At 32.3% G+C, this 26,075-nt stretch overlaps 1 protein-coding gene across 3 annotated transcripts in view; it reads right to left on the bottom strand.

The window, feature by feature from the left end:
- The window catches only part of LOC113552249 (developmental protein eyes absent-like), a 29,019-nt gene extending 12,096 nt beyond the window's left edge, over positions 1-16,923 (bottom strand). For all 3 annotated transcript variants that reach the window (XM_026955022.1, XM_026955023.1, XM_026955024.1), the window contains exons 1-2: positions 16,439-16,923; positions 930-1,707 (exon numbers count right to left, since the gene is read on the bottom strand). In XM_026955022.1, coding sequence (XP_026810823.1) covers positions 930-1,655 — 726 coding nt within the window. In that variant the 5' untranslated portion in view covers positions 1,656-1,707; positions 16,439-16,923. The remainder of the gene's footprint in view (positions 1-929; positions 1,708-16,438) is intronic.
- Positions 16,924-26,075: the final 9,152 nt, after the last annotated feature.

The raw sequence follows: 26,075 nt of genomic DNA, 5'->3' as shown, positions 1-26,075 counted from the left end.
AAAATTAATACAACTATTTTGGAGTATAACTACTGTTTTAATTTACGATAAATGAGTACAGACTAACACTAAGGGACCTGGCAACTAAAAGGACGTCATACCCACATCCACATGTATTGCCTCCTACTCACTAACGCTTACTATACCAAAATATATGTTGAGCAAATCCAATTTTATTTTTTTAACTATAATATTTGAGTGAAATTAATAATTATCATTTATCAAACTTAAAGGTAAGATCAATATCTGTATTCTGTCGTCAGTTTTTACATTATTTAAATTTTTAAATGTATTACGAGCATTTTTAATATTTAATTATAATTTTACATACTTATAACTCGCTAAAAATTATAATAGGTAGCAGAAAAAACGAAAAGAGAACATAGATAATGCTAATACCTATACGTTTTATAATAGGCTAGGTATTTCAATCGTATATTAAGCTAAACACACAAAAATGTTCTGAACGTATATTTTGGTATACCATATACGTTGGTAAGACGGAGACTACATACTTAGAATGGTTAAGTGTTTACTTGATTTGAATCCTTTAGAACTGAACAAACACTAAGCAAATTACAAACTAATTTTATCAGATGATTTCATCATATGACATATTAGTTTTCAATTTATTGATTAAAATGATCAAATCGTTTAAATAATTAAGTACCAATCATATTTCTAGTCTATTAATTTTAATTACGTTTTTAAATACTTATCGTCGAAAACATCACTTTTGTAACAGTGGTAAAAGTGAAAGTTCACTAAAAAATATAAGTTTGAGTCTTACAAATGTTGGTTACATAAACAGATTTAATGTCATTAATAGTATAATATGTAATACCCTGCTATAAATGATACCCGGAAATCAGGATGCCGCAAACGCGGAATCTAAAGGTACCTAATAATATTATTTTTGGTAATTATACCTGTTGGCTTGCGGCGGTTGTACTCGCGGTACTGGTGGTGATGGACGACATCGGCACTGTCGAAGCGGACGGCGGTGGCGGCGACGTCGAAGACGACGACGAGGACGTCGTGGCTGTGTCGACTTTGGTCGAGCCAAGTGTAGCGGGCTGCGACGGTGGCGGTGGCGAAGAAGACTCGCTGCAGCCGATGACCGTCGGCTGTCTACCCGAATCTATCATCATCATCATATCCACGTCGTCGTCGTCGTCGTCGTCGTCGTCGTCGTCCACGTCGGCACCAACACCACCGTCACCGGTGCTGTTGGCCGTCGCGTTGGCAGTCGCGTCGCTGCACGCGCTCGCACCACCGCCGACGACGACGTCAGCTTCGTCTTCCGTATCGTCCGTGTTGTTCAACAACCGATTGGCGTCCGGTTCACTGGCGCCGTTGTTCCGCTGATGACGGTTACCGTCGCGATCGTCACCGCCGACACCGACACCGCTGCCACTACCGTCACCGTCGTCAGTGGCGTTTTCTCCGCCGTCGTCGTCGTCGTCCCCGTCGTCCCCGTCGTCGTCGTCGTCGTCGTCGTCGTCGTGGTTCTGGTGGTGGTGTTGCTGGTGTTGGTGCATCCGCCGTCTACTCCTCCTCCGCTGATCGTCGTCGTCGGCGACGACCACGTCTTCCTGCTGCAAGTGTTGCTGCTGCTGCTGCCGCACCAGCTGAAGATCAAAGTCGTCGCGCATCCGACTGAACCCTGATGACGTTTCTTGTGCGCTAATGTCCGTGCGTCAAAATCTGTAAAAAAAAAACTGAATATAACTTTTGTACCTGCAACAACGATTGTCCATAAACGGTATTAAAGTAATATTTAAATAGTATTTAATTTCGACGCGAATTAAGTTTCAAGAGAGATAATTTGTGGTTTTTTGGTTATTTTTCAGTTCAGACTAATATAAATAACAGTAATAATAATAATACTTTAAAACTATTAGGTAGCTAATTATTATGTATTTATGTTTACTAAATATTGCGTACCAAATTGCCATTCATTGGAAAAATAAAGATATTTGTGTCTCCGTAAATTTAATTAATATCTAGGAGATGGACATTAATATTTATTTAATTAAATGCGAAATCTTAAGTTTAAAGGTAGTTTACAAATGAAAAGGAGTATATAATAAATGCTTAGAAGTCTGGTACATGAAGTACTATATGGTATGTACATGCCCCCCCAAAAAAAACAACAAAAAATTATGTTCATTTTTATAAAAAGTTTATATAATTTTTTGTGTAATTACCTGATAATTATTTAATGTTTACAGATATGTCTAAAGAGACCTCGTATAAAAATTGAAGCTATTCCCAAACTATTATACAACAAAAATTAGCGTAGCTTAAGGTCAATTGAAGTAGTCTGTGACATTAATATGCAATTGTACTAATCAGGTATATATATATATTTATTATTTATTATTCTTATCACATTTATATTTATTTATATCAGAACACTAAGAACATCTATATGTACATATTTCTTGTATTGGATATAAATAATATAAGCGTCATGATCAATTTTATGCATCCCAAATTCTATGTTAGGATTTTATTTATTTTAAGTGGAATTTAAAATACTTAATTTATTTTATTGTAAATTAATAATTAATAAATTATGGCTAAATAAAAAGAAGATGTTTTGATTAATCAAATTAGTCAAATAATGAATATTAATATTATCAATGAATTTATTATTTTAACAAACATTCATTTTTTTCTATTTTTAAACCTTTCTATTCTTGTAAAAAATACAAGGTGTAAGAATAAATGAGAATATTTGGAAGTGTAGGTCACTGCAGGACATTTGTCTTATATTAAATTTGATATATAAACCATAGATGAACATGAACTGTAAAAGTATGTAATACTGGCATGGCAAGTGGTATTATGGCACAACTGCATAAGTAATATGGAGTAGGATAAGAGAAATTCTGTGAGTTATGGCGAAATATAATTACGCATTAACGTAAGTGGATAATGGATATCACGTTATTAATATAAAACTCGTCACAGACACCTTCAAGCGCTACCTGTCAGTGCAAGAGCGATGAAGGTGTTCTTGTTTGTAACAACTGATAAGTTCTCTGTATCCTGTACCTTTATCTTAATTCGTGATTAAGAGCCTTAAAAGATAAAGATTCGCGAGCGTCGCGGTGGCCGTACAGGAACTGGAGACGAAAAATTGCACTTCGACCTCGGGCGTAAATCGCCTTAGGCGGCAGTACCGGAAGTCTGGGATAACCACATCAAATATGTATGTAAGCGGATTACATAACGGCGTCGAAGAAAACGAAAGATTATACAGCAGGTGTTATATATGTATCGATTATTACTTTATAAGTGCTATAACTTGTATAATAATAATGTACTCGTCGGTGGTCGTTTATTGTTTGTGAAATGATATTGCATTATTGCTATGAACGACACTTTGACTCGAAGATTACATCAAATACCCGACAACGTCTAGTATAATAATATTATGTCTATAATACGTGTTAGTAATGGGTTGAGATACTTAATAATAGTACTTAACTTTTTGCTAAATCATATAATTTCAATACTATTAATAGGAATCTTCTGAAATTTATTTTTGAATAAATGTTAATTTTATAGAATTTACGAGTAAAGAAAACATACTTATATCTACCTAATAGTCATGTCTTTAAAATAAGACAATACTATGTGATATACGCCATACCGTAATTTAGGCCACGCATATTCTCCATAATTTTTTTTTTTTTTAACTTGAACCAATGTATTAATATATTATAGAAAATGACTAAAAGATTGATTTTTGTATCACATAATTGAAATTGACAACGTGAAATGTTATTATAAATTTCAATGTTCTTAAATCATATAAGGTGAATAAAAACTGCATAAGCGTAATATAATCTGATTTTTTATTATTAAATTATTCGCTGTATTTAAAACCGTTAGTTGATAATACAACAATCATACAATTAAGCACAGTAATATGATAATATTACATTGTGTCAATAATTATTATTGCATAATGTTATTATTATAATAATATTCATCAGCCGCGGCTCGTGAGAAACCGATGGTCTTGGATGTTATTACTTATTTTTGATAACTGTTTAAAATTTTCACCATAGTTTTTTAATGTAATATAATTTTTGTTCTTAATCACTATGATAACAATATCTCTCTATTAGAAAACCAAAACTCTGCATGCAACTATTTTATACGTGTATATAGTTTTAGATACATTATATTTTGTCGTGTAAGATATAATAATATCCCATACCTATAATCTATAGTATAGGTATAATACACATGTGACATGCATACATAGATTCTATATGTAAGTATGTGCACTTTAATTTTAGTTAATCGTTTGGGGTATACACGTGCATTGTGCACAGTACGCACATCACTACCACAGCTTGTGTTAAAAATATAAAAATTATAATAATTTATCGCTGTAGTTCGGCGTGCTAATAAGAAGACATGCTTTTTAATTCCTTTTCGAATTGAATGATTAGAAATATACCGGATGATTAAAATTGCACCCATGCATATATACGATAAATTATTATGATAACACGGACGTATAATTGTAGGTATTAAAAATTATATTTATTATTAATTAATCACAACGGACTCGTAGGATTACAAGGGCTTATAGGAAATCCAAATTATAGGAATTATAAGTGCACAACCACTACCTTTATATTATGTTACCCTATATAATAATTTAAAATAATCGATTAATTTCTTTTTAACTGAATTGAATAAATATTATTGTTCGCATTTGCCTTTGGAGCTAAATAATATTATATTGCCTGTTAACCGTCAACTTTTTTCTCAACGTTCATACATAACCTCGACCCATTTGTAAATTAATTAGATTTATTATTTGTCATCAACTCGTCAAACTCTTGACCGAACAAGATCCGAAAACACTACCTAATCAATTAGTAATAATATTATATAGAATATTAAATAGATATAAACAATTATAGTGTTATTATAATACACTCGTGTGTCGCAGGTATGAATTTGATGTACATGCAATAATATAATATTATAATGATATGTAATACACGGGTATTAGGTATAAAATAATATGAAATTTCGTCGTCGTAGCCTGCGCCGGTTTTCGGAAACGACGACACTAGAGCCGTGTGAAACGGAGGAATAATGATAATACGAATAATAATAATAATACTGAACAGAAAAAAAAAAGAACAAAAAATACGGACGAATGGAAAAAAAAGCGTGACACGGCCGCCGCCGCCGCCGCCGAGACGGGCGACGGGGCCCACACACGCCGCCGCGACAACGATGATGATGTTATCGGTGCGCATACATCACCGACCCGGACCTCGGCGGGGCGGGTAGGTGACACGCGTCGTCGAACCGGGTTTTTCGTGGTCGTCGCATTCGGTCGTATTTTTTTTATTTTAATTTAATTTTTTCGTTTTGTCTTTTACGCATTAAACGCGCGTAATAATAATAATAATAACGATGATAGAAATAATAATAATAATAATAATAAATTCCTGACGTTCGACTGCCCAGTCGGTGCGTATTACGTGTGTGTGTGTTTTTTGTCCGTTGTTGTATTTTATTCTACGCCGCCATGCCATCCCGCAGGTCATGAAGCGCGCGTTTTGTTGTGATATAGTCTGCGGCGTGTAGGTTAAGACTTCCCCGGTGCGGTGGAAAAAAACCAGATAAACACACGTCGAACAGTACGGTTTTACATTATTATTATTTTTATTTATTTATCATTTCTGTCGTAGTCATTTGTTTTTTAGTATTTTTTTTCCCCCGTTCCCCGTGCGTTGCAGATCACGCCGTCGATCATAATATACCTACGTATATACGTGACAAAAACAAACTGGAAAAGAATTAGGAAAACGATCAATCCACCGACGTAATTATAATCTTGCAAAACCGCAGCGATTCGCGGTACAAAATAAATGATAAAAAAAAAATGCAATACGCCATGACCTCCGTCCAAATGATATAATAACATCGTGGCGTCAAAAGCCTGATTCGCATTACATCGCCAAATCGACTTGTTGGTAACGCGTATTACCAATATTTTGATACCCATAAGTACAGGTATTAGGTACTAAGGAACATGACGGCTCGACACGGTGTATAGTGTGAACCCGACGGTTTTATTTTAATTACCGCCTCGTTTCACCGGTGGCATTACGATATCGTGGCACGACCGGTCATTATAATCACATAAACTATAAAGTGCCACGCCCGGTTTGTCGTTCAACGACTGCATCGTGTATACTATTTTATATTTATTATTTCAATAATGTTGATGTATTTTATACAATGTACATACTACATACCTACTATAGTATTGTAGACATATTAATACATTTATCATTACACCGTTTTTGTGTCTCTATTAGTAAACGACCATTATTACATATATAAGTTATTACTTATTAATAATATTATACAGTCCTAACTAAATAAATTTTCGTATTTGGTACTAAGTATAAATAATAAAATGACGGTCCATACACATATATTATGATAAGTGTTGGGTTATTTATTTTTGTTTTTATAAATATTTATAAATAAGAATCCCGTGTAACGTGCTATTGCGTGAGGCAAAAGATAAACAACATTTTAAAAAGGCTAAAATTCGCAAATTACTTACAATAATACTAGTAACGACCTTTGCAGACCTTTACTGAATTAAAAAAAAAAACATAGGTTACAAATATGAGCAAGTGGAACTAGTTCGCTGATGGAGGTTGCACCCATTTCTTTATTCGGTAGAACAAAATAATGGCATGTTTATATTTTAATTATAAGTGAATTATAACATAAAATTTTAGTGGATTATAATTCTCTTCGATCGAAACATAGAAATCTTATAAAACAAAGTTTACTTTGAAAATTAAAATCCGTCCAACCTATATCCTACAATCTTGTCACACGATAAGTCTTTTATATCGTTTTGAAGTATCTCGGAAAGTACTGACTGCGATATTCATTTAAACATTTGCTGTTACTTACAGATTAGACTCGTATTCATTAGTATAGTAATACACCTCGGCAGTAGGTAACGGTTACCTACTTTAATTTAGAAGGTACTTGTCAGTTGTCACATATTATTTACTCAAAAATATTGTTATATCAATTTTTCTATGTTTTTCTACTTGTAACAGTTGTAACATGGCTGACTGTAGTACCTTATACCTAACCTTAATACGAATATAATGAAATGCAGAATGGGCCCAAAAAATTTAATTGTACTAACCGAAATTCCGGTGTAAGTATATTATAATAGTAATATGTCGTATGTAGGTTTATGGATTCTATAATAGTAAACAAATGGGACCACAATATTTGAGTCATAGAAACCTACGATTATATTAATATAATTGTTATATTTATTATACAATAATATCCTTGAATGGTAAAATTTAATTATTTTGTTGTCAATATTTTAAGTATGTTGTTATATTTTAAGCGACTGTTATTCTCAATATAAATCTTAATATATTATCTTCAATTATTTGTATCTTAAAATTAAGTATAAATACCAGAAGGTATTATAATTAAATAATAGTATATTATATATCCATACTAAAGACGATTGGTTTAGAGTAAGCCACATATTCATTTATTAGTATCTTGATAAATTATTATTGCTTATAGCAATATGCGGTTTTCAATCTTTTAAGGACCCAAATTTCTCCCTGAAAATCGATTGTGACCTACATAGTTTCACTTTTATAGGATCAATACAAGTAGTTCTAAAATATAAAAGTTTATTTATTACTTTTTTACTCATTGTTTTATTAAGTCTATATGTTTATAATTATTAATTAATATAATTTTACAAATGCATTTTTAATAATGAGTCGTTTGCGAAGTGTGTGCTTGTTTTCTGCTGTGGTTGATAAAATGGTAATAGCCCCTTATAATTTACATGGTTTATGTGTATACAGTATAAAATAACATATGAGTATCTTTGAATCTTCATAATTAGTAATAATTTTCACGATACACCAGTTTGAAAAATACTGGTTTATAGTATACGTGTTTTGCGTGTGTATAAATTGTAATCTTTTGGCCAAAAAAAGATTGTGAGTGCATCATAACTGTATGATTACCTAATATGTTATGACTTGTGAGTAATATATTAGTAAGAAATTCCTAAATATTTAGATACATTTTATAAGTTATAACATATTATTGAGATTTAATAATTAATATCATACAATGTATGTATACAATTTTATACTATATTTACTTATATTTTAAAACTCAAAAAATACTAAGTTATTAAATACCTATCTAAAATTTAACATAATATCACTAACTGTATTATTTAGGTGCGTATCGAATTTATTTATATAACATAACAAATACTATAAATTTTACTTTATTCCTATGTATTTATGTATTGATTAAATTTTATATGCCGTGTCTACTTAGCAACTATGAGCAGCTCGATTGAATGCCAATAAAAGTTCAAAAAGTTGTTTCTCTTAATATACTGCCGTCACATTACATTATAAGCTTATGTTTTCGACACAAGCTCCTTAAACACATATTGAGGGGTTGATATGGAGAAATCGTGGGGGTCAGGGTGGTGGTCTCAATACGCCTACGCCGCCGAAGCCACGCCATCATCGATTGATATACTTGCCGAATTTATTTGTATCAAGCATACATATTCAATAAATTACTATATTTTATTATGTACCTAATACCTATACAGAGTTACGTATTAAAGGATACCACGCGTGTTGTTTGCTTTAACATTACAGAGCGCGACTAATTATCAAACTTAAAGGTAAAAATATTATATGTATTCTATTATTGTTTTCTACGATATTTAAATTTTTAATAAGCGAATTATGAGTATGTCAAATATTAAAGTTTAAATAAACTCGCTTAAAATTTAAAACATTACACAAAGCCAAAGAGAGAACACAAATCATGTTTCAATAATAAACTAATATTATGTTCTATAATAAAGCTAATAAGTTTGGCATATTTTTGATTAATTATAAAATGTATAGCTATAAATGAGTGGGTGTTGTGACGTCCTCTTAAGTTGTTTTATTTATAATCTTAAATTTCTTATTACAAAATCTATAACATAAAAATATATTGAATACAGTAAGTGATGATAAAATGATATAATAATATATACCTAAAATAAGAAAAAGGACATAATTGTATATGACGTATCATGATCATGAACAATCCTCATATTAGAAGATCTTAGAGTTTATAACAATTATTTTTAATTAAAAATTTGTAAGATAAAATAAGTTACTTGGATAGTAATTTAAAATTTAAATTATATTTTTATTTAATAATATATAACTATGGGTACTATTAAGTAAGCCGGTAACGCGCGATACCATCGTCTTTTTTAGTTTTTACTTTTTAGTTGATGCAAGACCCTTCTTTAATTATGAAATTTGTTTAATTTTTGTTATTTTATTATTTGTATAGTTTTTAATTATTATACGCTTATTGTAGTTACTGCATAATGAATTGGAAATACAATAAGATCATTATATACTAAATGATTTGATAAGCGCGTAAAAAGTCGCTCAAATAAAAGATTTAGATTAAAAACATTAAATACAGTTGGCGTTTGAAATGTTCGCACATCTCCATAATAACTTGATAAAGCATTATGTCAAAAATTAGGCGTGCGCAGACTTTTAAAAGTAGAAAGTGGTCATAATATATCATTATTGGTCCTCATCTATATTTAAACTGTTAAATTTTTTGAAACTTAATGTTGTTTTATAATACACATATATTAGAAAAATATAAGTTATATATACACACACATCACACATCGTTGCTGACGAGTAGGCGAGTATATTCATGACAGGTTTACTTAAAACTTAAAATAAAATAAAATAAGAAAAAAATTAATAATGCTATTTTAATAATCACAAGTAAAACATTGAACGCAATTAGTTTCAATTAACTCGTTACAAATGTTTTTAATTTACTTAAAAATATAATCTAAAATTGACTTTGGTAATTTAAATATATTTATATTATATAAGTAATTTGAGTGAAGCATTGGGCACTTCAGCCCGTAAAAAATCGCAAGGCGTGTCTGGGCATACCTGAAAGGTCAAAATTGGTTCAATGAAGAGTTTACACAGATAGGTAGTTTATGTTTCTTAATTTTGTGAAATTGGATATATTATAACGAAGAGGCGTGGAGTACGGAAATGATTGTTTAAGCAGGAAAGAAGTTTATTGAACCAAAATGAGAAGACCAGCAGGTATTTCTCATAACTTAATTATTATAGTCAGTATAGGTAGCTACTATAGCTACACTATAATTCAGGGGTCCCCAATTAATATTTTTGAAGGGCCACATTAGGAATCTGAAAATGTTTCGTGGGCCTTTAAAATTCCAAGTATATATTTACATTATTTAAAAACCAATAATATTTAACAAAAATCATAATTTACAATAATAACACATATTATAATGTAGTCGTAATATGTGTTATTTATTCTTTGTTGGCGGGCCTCCATTTGGTGACCCATGCTATAATATAAGTACACGTATCTATCGATATATATATACATACCTATACTATATACATGTTTAGTTAATTATTTTTTTAGAAATCAACGTTGACAATGTTATATACATTTGTCTGAAATTACTCGATACAGTTAATAATATATATATACACGTATGTATCGTTGTTTGCATGTGATCCGCCATCAGTAGCCGCGGCCATTTTGACAATAAGTACTTACACGCGCTATTATAACGGTATATATATATTATATATATAGCTCGTCCCTTCTTCGGTCGGCCGGCCCACTGCACGACACGCGATTCGCATCACCGCGTCGCCGTCACGGATCGTCGCCGATCCAGATCCGGACGCTCCCTCCACACCCGACAAAAAAAACAAACCTCACGTCAACACCACCGCAGACGCGGCGTGCGCTTTGAAAGTTCTAACCGTCGCGTTGCGACACGAACATCACCGCACTTTTACCTGCCGCGTCGAGGCGGACCACAACGCTGGTAACGCGAAACCGGCACGGCGCAACGCGATCACTGTGCAGTGCGTACAACGCTTTATAGGTTATAGTACAGCTCACACGATCGACGATTTTCACAGTAACTTAACCCGTCGGTGCGTCCGCGCGCGCTGCATCGCGTATGTGTACACAGAAATCGATATCGCCAACTGCGTATACTATTTCGTATATAGACGACGATGGCTGGTGCTGCACGCGATATAGAAGTGGAACTATCGTAACGACCGCAAGACATGTATAATAATATATAAATTATGTAATAATATTATATATTATTATAACGCGTCACGAGTATATAGGTAGATTTTACCATATTATTATTATTAATATTATTATGAACCTATCACTGGAGAGCAACAACGAAAAAAAAAATTGCACGCTTATTTTTTTATGTTAAAATACAAAGGATATAGGTACCTTATATCTATCATACCTATATTGTGGACGTCCAGCAGTTGTTGACGACCGCGGCTTTTATGTTGAATCTCGCGATGTCGAGTCACAGCAATTGTGCTGTTCGAACGCCCGCGACATATTCATTTTCAATACATATTAATCATATTATAATATACGTTGCACGGGTATACTATAAATTATACAACGGTAAGAACATAAAATATAATAATAATCGTAGTATCTATATATATATATTTATATATATACACGATATGTGCAATTCACCGCGATATTGCTGCGAATAATATCGTTTTAATTTATGACGATTTCGCGCGACTACATCATATATAGGTACATATAGTTTTATGGCTCGTATATAATACACGTAGACGACAGAACGGGGTAAAAAGTAAAAACCGCGACGACTGCGGTGGAATGGACGACGGCGTGTACCTACGTGGAGAGATTTAAACGCACGCGCGCTACAGACGGCGATATTACCTCCACACACACACACAACACGCGCTTATACGTTATTGTCGTGATAATATATTGCGACCCGCGTGTCTGCCGTGAGCCGTTGTGTATAAATATTATCATACATATTACACACATATACACATAATAATATATATATACTTGTAAGTAAGGATTGTTTGTGTGTAGGTATATGTGTACACATGTATATATATATATATTATATTATGCACACATAATATATAATATGTATACTTACGACATATATACACGCGTGTAAACGACTCGATATAAGCCCGCGCGCGCGTGTACGTTATATATATTATTATAATATATTTATGTGTGCGCGGGGCACGCGCGGTTGCCCCGGCCGACGACGACGGTATAGGCGCACTATGGCGGTGTCCGGTGGTGGCGAGATGACGCGGCGACGAGATCTCTTGCGCCGATAACGGGCCGCGGCCGACTGCGCGCGTATACCTATATGTATACGATAATAATATACATTATATATACGCTGGGCGACTGTCACTGCAGCCATAATACACACGAGCTCGCGAGCTCGAGAAACACAAACGACCGAATAAAATACGCGTATTATGTGGTTATTATTATTATTGCTGTTGCTGTTGTAGTACGACGACGACGGAAGAACAGTATAATATATTTTAATATATTATACAGAGTGATTCACCAAGCATGTTCGCCCCCATTCTTTTATCAAATAGTTTATTTATTAAAATTCTGATTTTTGGATTTTTAAATAATACCTATATATGCGTCGCAATACCTCTTGTACTATATACATAAGGAGCGTGTCTTGTAGCGATACAAAGTTTGTTTTTACAATTATAAAACATCCTTTTTTAATTGATCTATTATATTGTTAAACATTTTAATATGTACCTAATTCGAAATTAAAACGAGTAGTTTCTTAATTAATCAGATATTTATACTATATAGTAAAAGTTAAATAGGAAAATTTAAAAAAGAAAATATCTACTAAAATGAAGATGTAATATTAGATCTAGTATTTATACTTAGACCATTTTTATAAATTATAAATATTGATAAATTATTGTGGAATACTAAACATTTTAAATCAACATAGAGCCTTAGGACTTACAGTAGCCTTAGTACCAAAGTTAAATAACTCAAAATTATATTCGCTCGAATTTTTATTTTGCAAAATCATGATGCGCCAACATTTTCAGAAAAATTATTTGGTAAATAATTTATTGTAGAAAACTGAGGTTCTTCTTAAAAAGAAATTAGAAAAGTTAGTAAAATGTCCATAGAATATTTCTTAAGTAGTATAACAAAATTAAAGAATTTAAAAATATGGCCTTAATGTATATTTAAAAATTGCAAAAATCTAATTTTGAAAAACTGCGTTATTGAAGAAATAAAGGGGGTGAACATTTTTGATGAATCACCCTATGTACATAATATAATATATACAGTTTGTGTGTGTGATGACACTATGAAAAAGTCTAGCGCTCACCAAACTTTCCTGAACGTGTAGTCTGGTCTGCAGAGACTATCGTACGAGAGGCCCCACACGAGTATAACATATCTAACTCGTGTATAATATATTAATATATTAAGTTTGCTTGCATTTCAAGTGTGTATAATAAAAAATGTTATTTAAATGCACGGATGACTCGATACGTACATCATTATGCTATAATATTATCATAATAATATGTTACATAACCGACGTCGTAAATACCGAGATGCGTCGCATAAGCAACACCGCGTTATATGGACGATGAAACACTAAAAATCAGTACACCGAAGTTAAATGCTGAGGGGTCTACCGTTTGTTGTTTATTATTAAATACACATAATTTGTACAATTGTACATTATTTCGTACTTTAGACATTTTTTAGCAGTTTTTTCGTATTATATCAACCGTAAATATTTTATTCTCATGATTTATTGTCACGGTTAGAAATAAATATTGCGTTGATAAATTATATGAATTTTATAATTTATTTAATTTATACATTATTATAAATTTAATTAACATTAACTATAAAAAATACTCCAGTGATGGTAATTTTCATGAAATAGTCTACTTATGTACTGCATGTACATGTATCACGAATATAGCTGATAATTCCTTTAACAGCCTATAATTTGTGTGGGCCCCCAAATATTAGGTATTCATAGATATTTAATAAGTAAATGCATGCATTAACTATTTATACATTTTGTTATACCTATTAAAACAAAAATAAACCCGTGTTTTAGAAATGATGTATTTATAATCAAAGTTAAAAACTAAAATAAATAACATAACTTGTACATCCATTAGTTGATGGTTTTAATTTTAAGAAAAAAAATCAAGTAGATACATAATTGAAAATTAAAAATGTATTTGAAGTTTTTTGTACTAGATTTAATTTTTCCCCACAAACCTTACGTGCGTTCATCGGATCTTATTATAATCCTTGTAAGTTTTTATGATTAATAATAAAAATTAAAAAAAAACTCCATTTTATTATAAACAACCAAACTGCAGTGAATAATATGTACAGTGTACACATGCAAACATACTTTTTTTTATCTTGTCTACATGTTAAATGTAATTAAACAAATATAGGTAGGCACTAACGAGTATAACATCATGAGTGACTCATAAGCTAATAAAAGTCAATAAATTATTATTTCACGATCCCACGTAACAATGTTGCGACAATTATGTTTCATTAAAAATGTCATAATTAAAATATACATATATTGTAAATATATATTTCATATAAATATGTAAAAAAATATGGTATTACTACTATCTTAAATTGATGTACTATTTTATTATAAATTATACTAGTTATTCGTAAAAATAAAATTCTAGAATAATTCATAAGAAAAGTCGTAAGAAATAAAGAGAAACTTTCAGCTTTTTTAATAATAAAAATGCGTTAAGGTGTTTGAAGATTGGAAGTACTACACTTTGGCATATATTATGTTGTACTATCCATGTACTATGTTTATTAAGTATGTATGTATATGAAAGAATATTTTTTTAAATGGTTAATTAGTTAAGATGAGTTTTTATTTTGATCGCACCTATTCAAAGATTCAAACAATTTTTTTTAAGCTAAACGCACAAGGAACGCACAACAATTTTAATAGAAAACAACTAATGGGTAACAAAGACTAGCTCAGATTAAGGGGAATTAAGTTACCGTCACTATATTATAATAATACGTGGTAAGTATATAAGTTGTAATAGTATTATTGTTACGAATTAGTGGCGTATTATTATTTATTAATTATTAGGAATATAATATGAATTAGGGGTCCAGAATCTTTTTGTGTAAATGAAACATTTTTTCAAATAATTGAGAAATCATGATTTTAAAAGAGCTGTACTAGTTAAAATAAAATAAAAACATGCGATAGTACAAAATAATACTAAATATATTTTACTAAACAAATGTAATGGGTATTAGTAGACTAGTAGACATTAAAAACATAGTAAGTCTTAAATTTACTTCATTAATACATAATAATTCTGCATTAAATAATAATTATTATTATAAATACAAATATAACGTAGGTATTATTTAATTATATCCAATAACACACGACAATAAAAAAAACTTAAGTATCTAGTAATTAGCTTTAATTAATTTATATTTTATGGGTCATGATATTGACGCATATTCTGAACAGCCGCAGATTGCATGCTAAGGAATTACAGGTTCCAAATCATAATAATAATAAGATATTCGAACGTATCAAAGTCCAATTCGAAACAAATAAAAAAAATCCTGGTGGCGATACTCGGTAACACGTTATTATAAACAGCTCCTGACTTAAATTCAAATTTTAATGAACTTTATGTGATAGCTGCTCAATTAGACTGCCATAGTATTAAAATACTTGCAATCCATCGATATTTGCCCTAGTTGTATGCGTTAGAAACAACAACTTTAAACCGCGGTACATAAACAATTATGCAAATCGAACAATGTACGACACACGAAAAAAAATAACCGCTCGTCCCTATAATATAATATCTCATCGGAGGGACGATGTTGTTGGATAGTCGTGGGTAAAGGGTGTGGGGGTTTGCGTATATATTTCATTTTTATCGTATTGTTTCGCCGTACGGCTGCAGCGCCGCGTCGCTCCGAAATAACGTTTAACCATATCATACATAGTACACATCGGGTTGTACACGCATGTCGTGTAGCCGATGCGTATTTTCTCTCAAACGTTATTCCAGCACTATATACTTCACTCTATACTCGATCGATTCCTAACAATTTATTGTACACATCTTGTGCTTTAAAACTATTATTTCTTATCAAAATATTATAATATAATTTCCCATTGGAGTTGCCTGCGACATTTCATTGTTCGTCACCATAATCGATTAATAATTAATTAATCAGTCATATATTAATAACTAAATGAATACAATAATACTATTATAACTAATTATAAGTAAAATAGGTATAGTGTGTATAATATCATATTATATTATCATATGCTCGATGAGGTAGGTAATTATATACGTACCACCCAGTAGCTTTGAATAATTGCAGTGATCGATGGTCTGTGCCGGTGAATATAAGTATAGGTACTGCTACAAGAGCAGTCTTCTCTGCCGGCGCTGTTGCTGTTGGGAGAGACGAACCGCGAGTTCGGTTGTCTTCGTCGACGCTTCTGCAGATGATATTATTATCACTTTCTGTCACTATCGAACGATATAATATATATGTGTATATTAACGCGTTAAATGGATCACAACGAACGCGATTTATTATAATAAGTACATTTTTTCGGTGGCACAACGGTTCCGTCGACACGATTAAAATATGATATATCACAAAGGTCGTCCTTATGTAAAAACAAAAATAACGATCGCGCAGTACCGTACCTACCTATTGCGCGTAGGGCGGGCACGACGAGAAAAATTCGCGCGCGAACGCGAGTGTGTACGTTCACGCGGATGCGGAGCGGTTTACGACGACGTCTCGAATACTACTACCGCGAGTAGCAGTCGTCGGCAACGCACGGCTAGTAACCTATGGGCGGAGAGGACTGGAGTGGCAGGGCAGCCTCGATAGTGGTAGCAGCGTGCGCGAAGTGCGCTTGCGCCCGAGCACTCCCCGCGACCCGCGCGCACAAAGGGTTGCAGGTATCGTCGTCGGCGGTTCCCCCCAAGCGGTAAGGTTTAATAAAAAATTATAAATTATAAGCCCGCGTATATATTATACAGTTATTAGAATAATACTATATTATAACATTAACACGGAAATTGTACCCACGACGAAACTAATATTATTTTAATGTACAATAATATCTAAGCATACTTGAATAAAATTAAATGCCAATTACTAAAATCTAAATAATATAATACGACCGAGGTGCTGCGAGTACGGTTCATTAGTTATTACTCGATACCGACGATACCTAATAATATAATATTACCGTCGTTGATTGTTATCAATAAATTATCTAAATTAAATAGATAGTTTGTAGGATCAACAGGGTTTTTCAACATTTTAAGCGATATAGACTTCTAAATATATAACTTTAAATACAATAGCTTTCTATTTTTCAACTTAACTGCATAGCCCGATATAGGTACTATAAATTGCTGCGAACAATTTTAAAAACACTAATTAACTACATAAATATACAATTATATGGTTTCGAAATGTATTGAAAATTTTAAACATACATGAATACAGTATAAACATAAGTTAAAATTTTGTAAACTCATCTGAATTCGTTATGATGTCTATTTAAAAATCCACATTTTATAAGATTTTTGAATTTAATCAGAATACTCAACGTTTGAAACTTCTTAAGTTTTAAAATATTCAAATCAAAATGTAAAGTATTTAAGATTTAAAATTTGGAAAAGCAGATTGATTGATCTCATATTCTCATGTAGACATAATAACGAACTCAAATCAGTTTTCAAAACTGTTAATCGCATTTTTAGATCGATCAATATGTAATAACTGTTTACACTGATTGTCACCAATTCTCTTAATTTGAATATTCTACAATGATAAATTATTATAAACCAAAAAAGTTTCTGATTGGAGAATATTTATAACGCCGAATATATATAAAAGTAAATAAAATATGTTTGATATTTTAATCCGGAATCTTGTTTTAAATTGTCAAGCTTTTTAACAAGTATAAAACTGTTTATTAACATGTTATATTTTACAGAGAAAAATAAATAAAAAATTTCAAAATTTCGTGTAAAATTTTTAAAAATAGAATAACAAAGATTTTGAAAATTTCATTGTGTTTAGAAAATGATAAATTAAATTAAAATGGAATGTTTCTGTGGTTATAATATTTTTAGAAAAATGACAAAAATGTATTTTTTTATTTGGTTACAATAATTTTATTTTTATTTTTTGTTTATAACATACACATATAGGTTTGAATGTCATCAAAATTTCAATCAGAAAATATTTACGATTATGCCAAATTTTTTTTTTTAATTTTTAGTCAAATCTTTTATTAAATCGTCGAACTTCAGGTATTAAAATCAAATTGAATTTATTGTTTCACATTCGTCCTTATGCGCAGCGGTTATTTACACATACGTGTTTTTATTATAAAACTATAATCTTCGCATCATCTATCACCACCGCGGTGTCGTCGCTATCTTCTCTTAATAACAATATTATTATAATACGTCTTCCAGTGCTGCTACCATTTTCGATTAATCTTGCAGCGCTATAATCGTATATATTATAATGATATACAATAAGCTCCCCGCCGCGGGTGCAGAGACAGCGAACAGATTTCGTTTGCTTTTATAAACCGCAAATATAATAATTATTGTACACGCGACGATATTATTATAATAAAATCCGTACGCAATAATATTATCACACGGTTCACGGTGAGCGTGGGTCGCCGACCGACTGTGTGTGTGTGTGCGTAGGTGTTCGCGGCGGCTGGTCGACACTGGACCAAAACACCACGTGTACGTCGGCAGCGTTTGTCTCGTCGATAATATTATAATATAAAAATGTGTGTGTGTGTGTGTCTGGATATGCATGGTGCACGTGTGTGACATATTATTATTATAATAAATAATAATATTGTAACCACCGGACAGCATTGGTACCGGAGCCGACTGCAATCGTGCCAATGCAGCAAAAGTGCATGTATGCATCTAAAAAAATAATAACATCATACATAATTTTTTTGTAGTGGCGGTATATCAAAAGCGATTGGCATATAAACACGTTTTCGCGATCGTCTCGAAAAAGCAGTGCAAATATGCAATATGTCAATATGGGCTCATCTCATTATTCCTACCGCCTATTATCCCATTAATCAAACAACTATTATATACGTGCGTATAAACTATAAATCGTAAATAATAAATTCGTTTATTCGCCGTCCGGTTTCGCGTAGCATAATTTTGTTACAATATACATCTTGTTATCGAACAGAATAGTTTAAAATTGTGTACAGGTATAGCCGGTATTGTTATATAAAAAAAAACAATGACGACGATTATTAGGTACCTCGTCAAAATATTTTATAGGGAATATTATTTTTACTTTTTAGATGTCGTTGGATCTAAATTTAATACTACGTCGACTTGGGTCATACAAACAATGGGCATACGTTTAATGGATGTTTGGGATGGAAATGGTTTGAAAATATTTATCGTCACTTAACTCAATAGTTGACTCTAATCATAATTTGATGTATATACAGCGTGTATATTACCCCCGTCCCGAATCACAGTTTTGACCATATTTGTGTGAAAACAATTTATATTTTCTAACATTAGATAAATCAAATTTAATTTTTACACGTGTTATTATATTTTACCAGCAGGAATAACAGCGCATATTATAATGGGTGAATTATACACATCGCGCCAATTTTCTAGCTTCGTAATTTGATTCCCGTCTCCGTATGAGCTATCACCATCATAATTGAATAACGACGACATGTGCATACAAGACGGCGGCACGCGTGCGCGCGACAAGGTCGTCTCATCATCAGTCATCTGCGGCGTTCCACAGAAACTCAGCATCGGCGAATCGTTACAGTCTCACTACACGTGTCCCCGACTGTTTCCTCCTCATCTTCTCGTAATTGCCAGTTCGCACGCGCGTTCGCACAAATAATATATTGTAGTGTTAGTAAGTACAGGTTCAATGGTATGCTATCTACAATATATCGTAATGATGATGAGGTGACGTTTACTGCGCATCTGATTTGCTAGTTTGGCATAATAATAATATGCAATCTGTACAGCGTATAGCGTCCCAAGCCCAATCTATGTTCCTGAAATTTATTAATATAGAATACTAAACAGTGAACTTATTAATTTACTTATTTTGGGACTAATCCAATATGTAATCTACCACTAAATTCGATGTATTCATCTAGCTATCAGCTTTAACTGCTAGGTATACCTCCTATACCATTTTAAATATTTAGTTACATTGTTAATTAAAATAGTATAATACCTGTATAGTATTAATTCAATTAAATATTAGCGAGGGCCCTTCTGTAAAATGCTTTCTTATTGCATTTATACATAATAATAAGTAAACTTCCTCAGAATTTCAAATGAATCAGTTTGGTATTTTTACTGAAAGTTGGTTATGAATCACTAATCAGTAACCTAGGACTTATTTTATATAATATATTCAGAAGACGTACCTATAGATAGGATAAGGAAAACAATAATATTGCAATTTACGAATTATTTAAAATGGTTTTATTAAAGATAATGGTTAGATATTTTACGAGAATACATATAATTATAATGGTTTAATAATTATTAAACTTTAATATTATGGTGTAAAATCGAATATGCTGTATTTTAGTTGAAGTTTGTACGCATATGACATTATTACTATAAAGGTTCATACTTTAGAAATAAATTAAGATAGTATGTGTTTTTTCACATTAATATAAAAACTTAATTTTACAGTATAAGTGTCAAATAATAAAATAACATAGAAAACATTGCACATATTACGCCTAAATATATAGGTTTACGTGATCACGATTTCAATACGAAACAGTAGACTATCATCTCAATATATGGTAATATTACTAAAGTAAGTATTTAGTCGATCTTCGAAGTGCAGCAAATACTCAAACATCCAAACCGTAGAACCTCGACGATGGTAATTTAATAGCATTAATGTTGTCACAACCTTTAAGACACATAAGTGGTAACTATATGTACGCCTGTTCGCTGTATAGCGTGATCGCTTCGTTTTCTTTTAGTTGGCTTATACAGTTGTACAAATACAGCACGTCAACATAGATAATCTGTATATTAAATTCTCATCAGCGTCACTATTACGCCCGCCCTGTGGCACGCTGAAAACATTTTGAAATTTACTTTGGCCGTCTGAGAGAAAAATAAATCTTTGAATTTCACCGAAAATGAATGCCAGACACTCGGCATTGCCATATAATGCGTAGTAGCAGGTACCTATAATGTATAGGCAATAATAATTATTTGTTATTTTCAATAACGCTAACGTGTTCCGAAAAAAAGGTTCCTTTTCCGCTGCGACCCATGTCCGACGACGCGGCGTGTCTTGCCGTGTACAGTCTGCTGGTTTCGCGTTATCGGTCGGAATCGATTAGTGTTCGTCTGCAGTAAAAACGCTCCACGTGTTCGGGAACGGGCCGCCACCGTCGTGCCCTGCAGTGCTCATTGACCATACACACCATCATGTTAAAGTGGGTACCTACCAATACACATACCTCCATAAAATATTCGTATAATAAACTTATGTATAAATACGATCGTAATAAAATACGATGTATTATTATTGTTGTTATTTTCACGAACCTTTACGACGAAAACGTCGGCGGCGACGCGGCGTCGACGGCATCAGCGACATCAACACTGACAACTGCAACGATAATAATCATACGGCACACCGGTTCTTTTGTAAACGCGCTTCGCGCACAACATAATAATATACTCGTAGGTATACAATGCGCGTGTGTGTATAATAATAAATTTTATTAATATTATTTTGGTACTATCACCGACGTGCGTGTAAGTACTCGTCTCCTCCAGGGTCATTGTTGTCGCGTCTATTCACTGCAGCCGCCGCCGCCACTGAAGTACCCCTCGACTCGATCTCGCGCGCGCATATATTATTATAATATATTATATTTATTTTTTTCCGCGGTACCACCATATATATATGGCAGGACTGAGCCGGGTGTGGGCAGAGAGTATAGTAATATACTGCAGGTTACCCATCACCACCCCATCACACACACACACACACACATATATATTGTATTATCATATCGTTCGTGTGTGTGTGTGTTTGTACATGCACTGAGTATATAAAGACATTATTATTATCTGTGCGAGCACAGCAGCCGTCCGTCCGTAATGACAGCGGCGTCGACGACCCGAACCCGAAACAAACAAAATACAACCATTCGTCCTATTGTCGTTGATGCGCTCGCGCGCGTTTAAAAGATAGATATACCTAAACAGAGTGATTCATCAAACGTGTTCACCCCCTTTATTTCTTCAATAATGCAGTTATACAAAATTCGATGTTTGGCATTTTTAATATCTCTAAGGACCGTATTTTAAAATTCTTTAGATTTTTTTTACAACTCGAGGAGTGTCGTTTGGTGATGCAAGCTTCTGTGTTTCAAACCAGAATCCACTTTTCTACTGGACAATATTTGGCAGATAATTTTTCTGAAAACGTCGACGTACGATTCCAACTTCCAACGAGTAGTTTTTGAGCAATTTTGACTTTGTGTGTATTATACCTACTAATTATAAGGACGATAGGTTCACGCATCATGCGATCAAAAGTTTGGAAGATGTGAAAGCTATGGTGATAAGTGAATTTAAAATATTATATCCAACTATCATGCCTATTTTATATTTTCATAAAACTATTGTCGAGGACTTTAATTTTTAGTATGAACATTTTAATAACTGGAAATCGGCTCATTCAAATTTTGAATTAGGTAGGTGCATCAATCATCAATTATTACCTAGGTAATAAGTAATTTACAGTAAAAAAGGCAAATCTTAGTTTAAAAAATAAAAAGTTGATTTGCCTTAAGTCATAACTTAAGTAATACAAAAAAAAAAAAAATCTAGAATTTGAAAACATGCCGTTTGAACTTTTAAAAAAGTTTAAAAAATTAGATTTGAATAAATTCATTGTTCAAGGAATAAATGAGGGTGAGCATGCTTGGTGAATCACCCTGTATATATCAACCTATTATATATATATATGTCTATGTATAATGTATATGGACGGACGAACGTCGCAGAGATAATAATATTTGCACGACAGCTGTGTTTAGCTGTGGCGCGTTTCCGTCGGTCGACGATGACATTACAGCAGCTATACATGTACGTACCTACATTATTATTATTGTGTCCGTGCGTAGTCTTCTCCGCATATTATATATACCCCTTGCAGATAGGGGACGAGCAGCGCATCATCGCCCCTAAAAACGAGTAGTGTTTCGACGTTATATTGTCATCGTGCGTGTAAGTGCGTACCTATATAATATTGTATAGTATATTTTATATAATATACCTACCTATATTACATAATACGCGTAACTGACACTATACTATACTATATATACACGCACCGTGCACTACGCAATAGAACGCGGGTCCTTACAATAGATAATTGATTTAATGGCGTTTATACACTCGTGTATAGGATATAATAAAATATAATGATGTGTACCGAGATTGCCCGCAACTCGTGAGTGTATATACTGTATATTATATAAAATATTATTATTGTATATTAAACAGTGTATCTCATACCGCCCTAAGATATCCAAAACTATGTATATATGATGTATAATATTGATGCAATGTGTCGCGATCTCGCAGAAATACTTGATTGGTGGTAGGGTACGGGACTTTTGGGGCATAATATATAGTCATATAATATTATACATAATATTACTATTATTTAGTCGGAGAACGTGTAAAGATAGATAATAACAATAATATGTTTCAATTGATCACGATTTGTCGATTGAAAAATATACGGTGTTCACACAAATCTCAATGACGAAATTTGAACCATCGCGATATTTTCTTGTCGACACTGCGGACACTGTAATATCCATCCGTCTAGCATACTTCGTATAAAGATGAATCCTACTCAAGGTATCTTTATATGCTAAAATAGCTATCACTTATATTCAGTTATTCCATTTAGTCCGTCAATACAAACATTTATAAATTACAGTAAAACTTCCATTAACGGTCACTTCTATGTAACGGTTAGGTTTTTTGGGCTCAACAAGTGTTATGCCATTTTATTGTCACCTCTATAGGACGGCCACCTCTCAATAGCGGTCATTATTTATTGCCCTTAATAAATCGTATAATTACGTATTAGATATATGGGTAACATTCACCGCAAATGTAGTAGTATTAAGTTCAACCGTTAAATAAAACCGTTGCAGGTACATACATAAGTACATAACACATATTACACGACAATTATAAAAACATAAATGTTCAGTAACCGATAAATGTGAAGTGTCCGTGCGAAAATCATGAATTGCGTTACATAATAAAATAAAATACGAGTAGGTATAATATTATATTATTGTTAAGTCATTAATATATTATATAATATCAAACGGTGCGTGTACAACATGATTGCGACAAACGGTCATATTTGTACCTATGTATGTAATCATAATATATTGCGCGCTGTGGTCGTTTGATGTATGTATGATATTATAGTTTCCCAGAAATGCGCTTAAAAAAATTGCCCTTTCTGAATTTCTAAAGAAATAGGTATGTGTGAACAAAATATGTTTTAATTTTTTCCCACGTGGTGGTGGTGGCGACGGCGACAATAATATAATTATTATTGACGGGCACGCAGCGTTATATACCCATTTAACCCTTTTCTGGAACAACTACGGCCACCAGCGTTGTTACTGTAGGCTGACGCTGCGCCCACGGTAAAGAATATGACCCTTTCTGTTTTTCGGTTGTTTCCGCGATTTTTGTTTTCTCGCAGAAACAACCACTCGGTAGTGCACCTAATACTTTATATTCCCACGACCACCACCAAATGTAAGACGAAAATGTACTTATATATAATTATAGCTACATAATATAACTATAAAAGTAATAATAATAAAATTATAATTTATCGTGCTAAATAGCCGCTACATCGTATAGCGGTTCTGACATGTCACAGCTGTGACCGAACCCAGTTCGCTTGAAACCCTTTCGCATGATTTGTCAATAGCCCAATTTCAGTTTTATTTAATACATAAATGGGTGCAAATGTTTTATAAGACCTTAAATTTCTCTTCCCTCCCACAAAATAGAGGCCAATTATTGAAAATATTCTCACATTTTTATTTAATCGTTCTTTCTTCAAAATCATTATTACTTTATTGTATATATGATATATCTAAATATGCCTTGGTGTATAAAAAATTGAAATATAGTATTGTACGCAAATACTTATATATATGTGTAGAAAAATATTTTAATTAAAATGAAAAAAAATTATCAGACTTTGACAAAGCGGTAAGGCAATAGGTATACAACAATTATCATAGTGAATGTACTATATTGATATATATAATTATATAATTTATTTATATATTTTAATCAAACAGTTTTAAATCATTTTTTCTCATAAAGTAAAGCTTTAGGTAAACATTCAATTGTGCAGCGTAAATAATATAAAGCATTTAAGCCTGAATACCAAAACCATCGCATACCAAGGAATCGATTAAATTATCCAGGGAAACTATGAATAAAAATTGCAAGTGGATGGAAGTACATACACCCTGTCACCATTCCGCCAACAAACCAGGCCCGGTGCGACTCATATATTATGTGATTTCATTATTATTATATATTTACGTAGTTACCTACTGCATGTTAGACACATATTTCATTATAATTACACAGAACTAGTAAGCATCTAACTATATTATAAAAAACTATATTTTATAGGTATTATTTTGTACGGCTTTACCTATAGAGTATTTATTATTTTTTTTCTTTTGCCGGTGGTTTTCGGCCCTCGCTCATATCAAAAAAACAGTTTTGATCTTATATAGGTACAATATAATATAATGTATAATATAATATGCTGTTAATACTGCGAGACTGCACTTGATTTCC

Source organism: Rhopalosiphum maidis, chromosome 3, assembly GCF_003676215.2.
Source record: "Rhopalosiphum maidis isolate BTI-1 chromosome 3, ASM367621v3, whole genome shotgun sequence".
Taxonomy (NCBI): domain Eukaryota; kingdom Metazoa; phylum Arthropoda; class Insecta; order Hemiptera; family Aphididae; genus Rhopalosiphum; species Rhopalosiphum maidis.
This window is presented reverse-complemented; position numbering and strand designations above follow the sequence as displayed.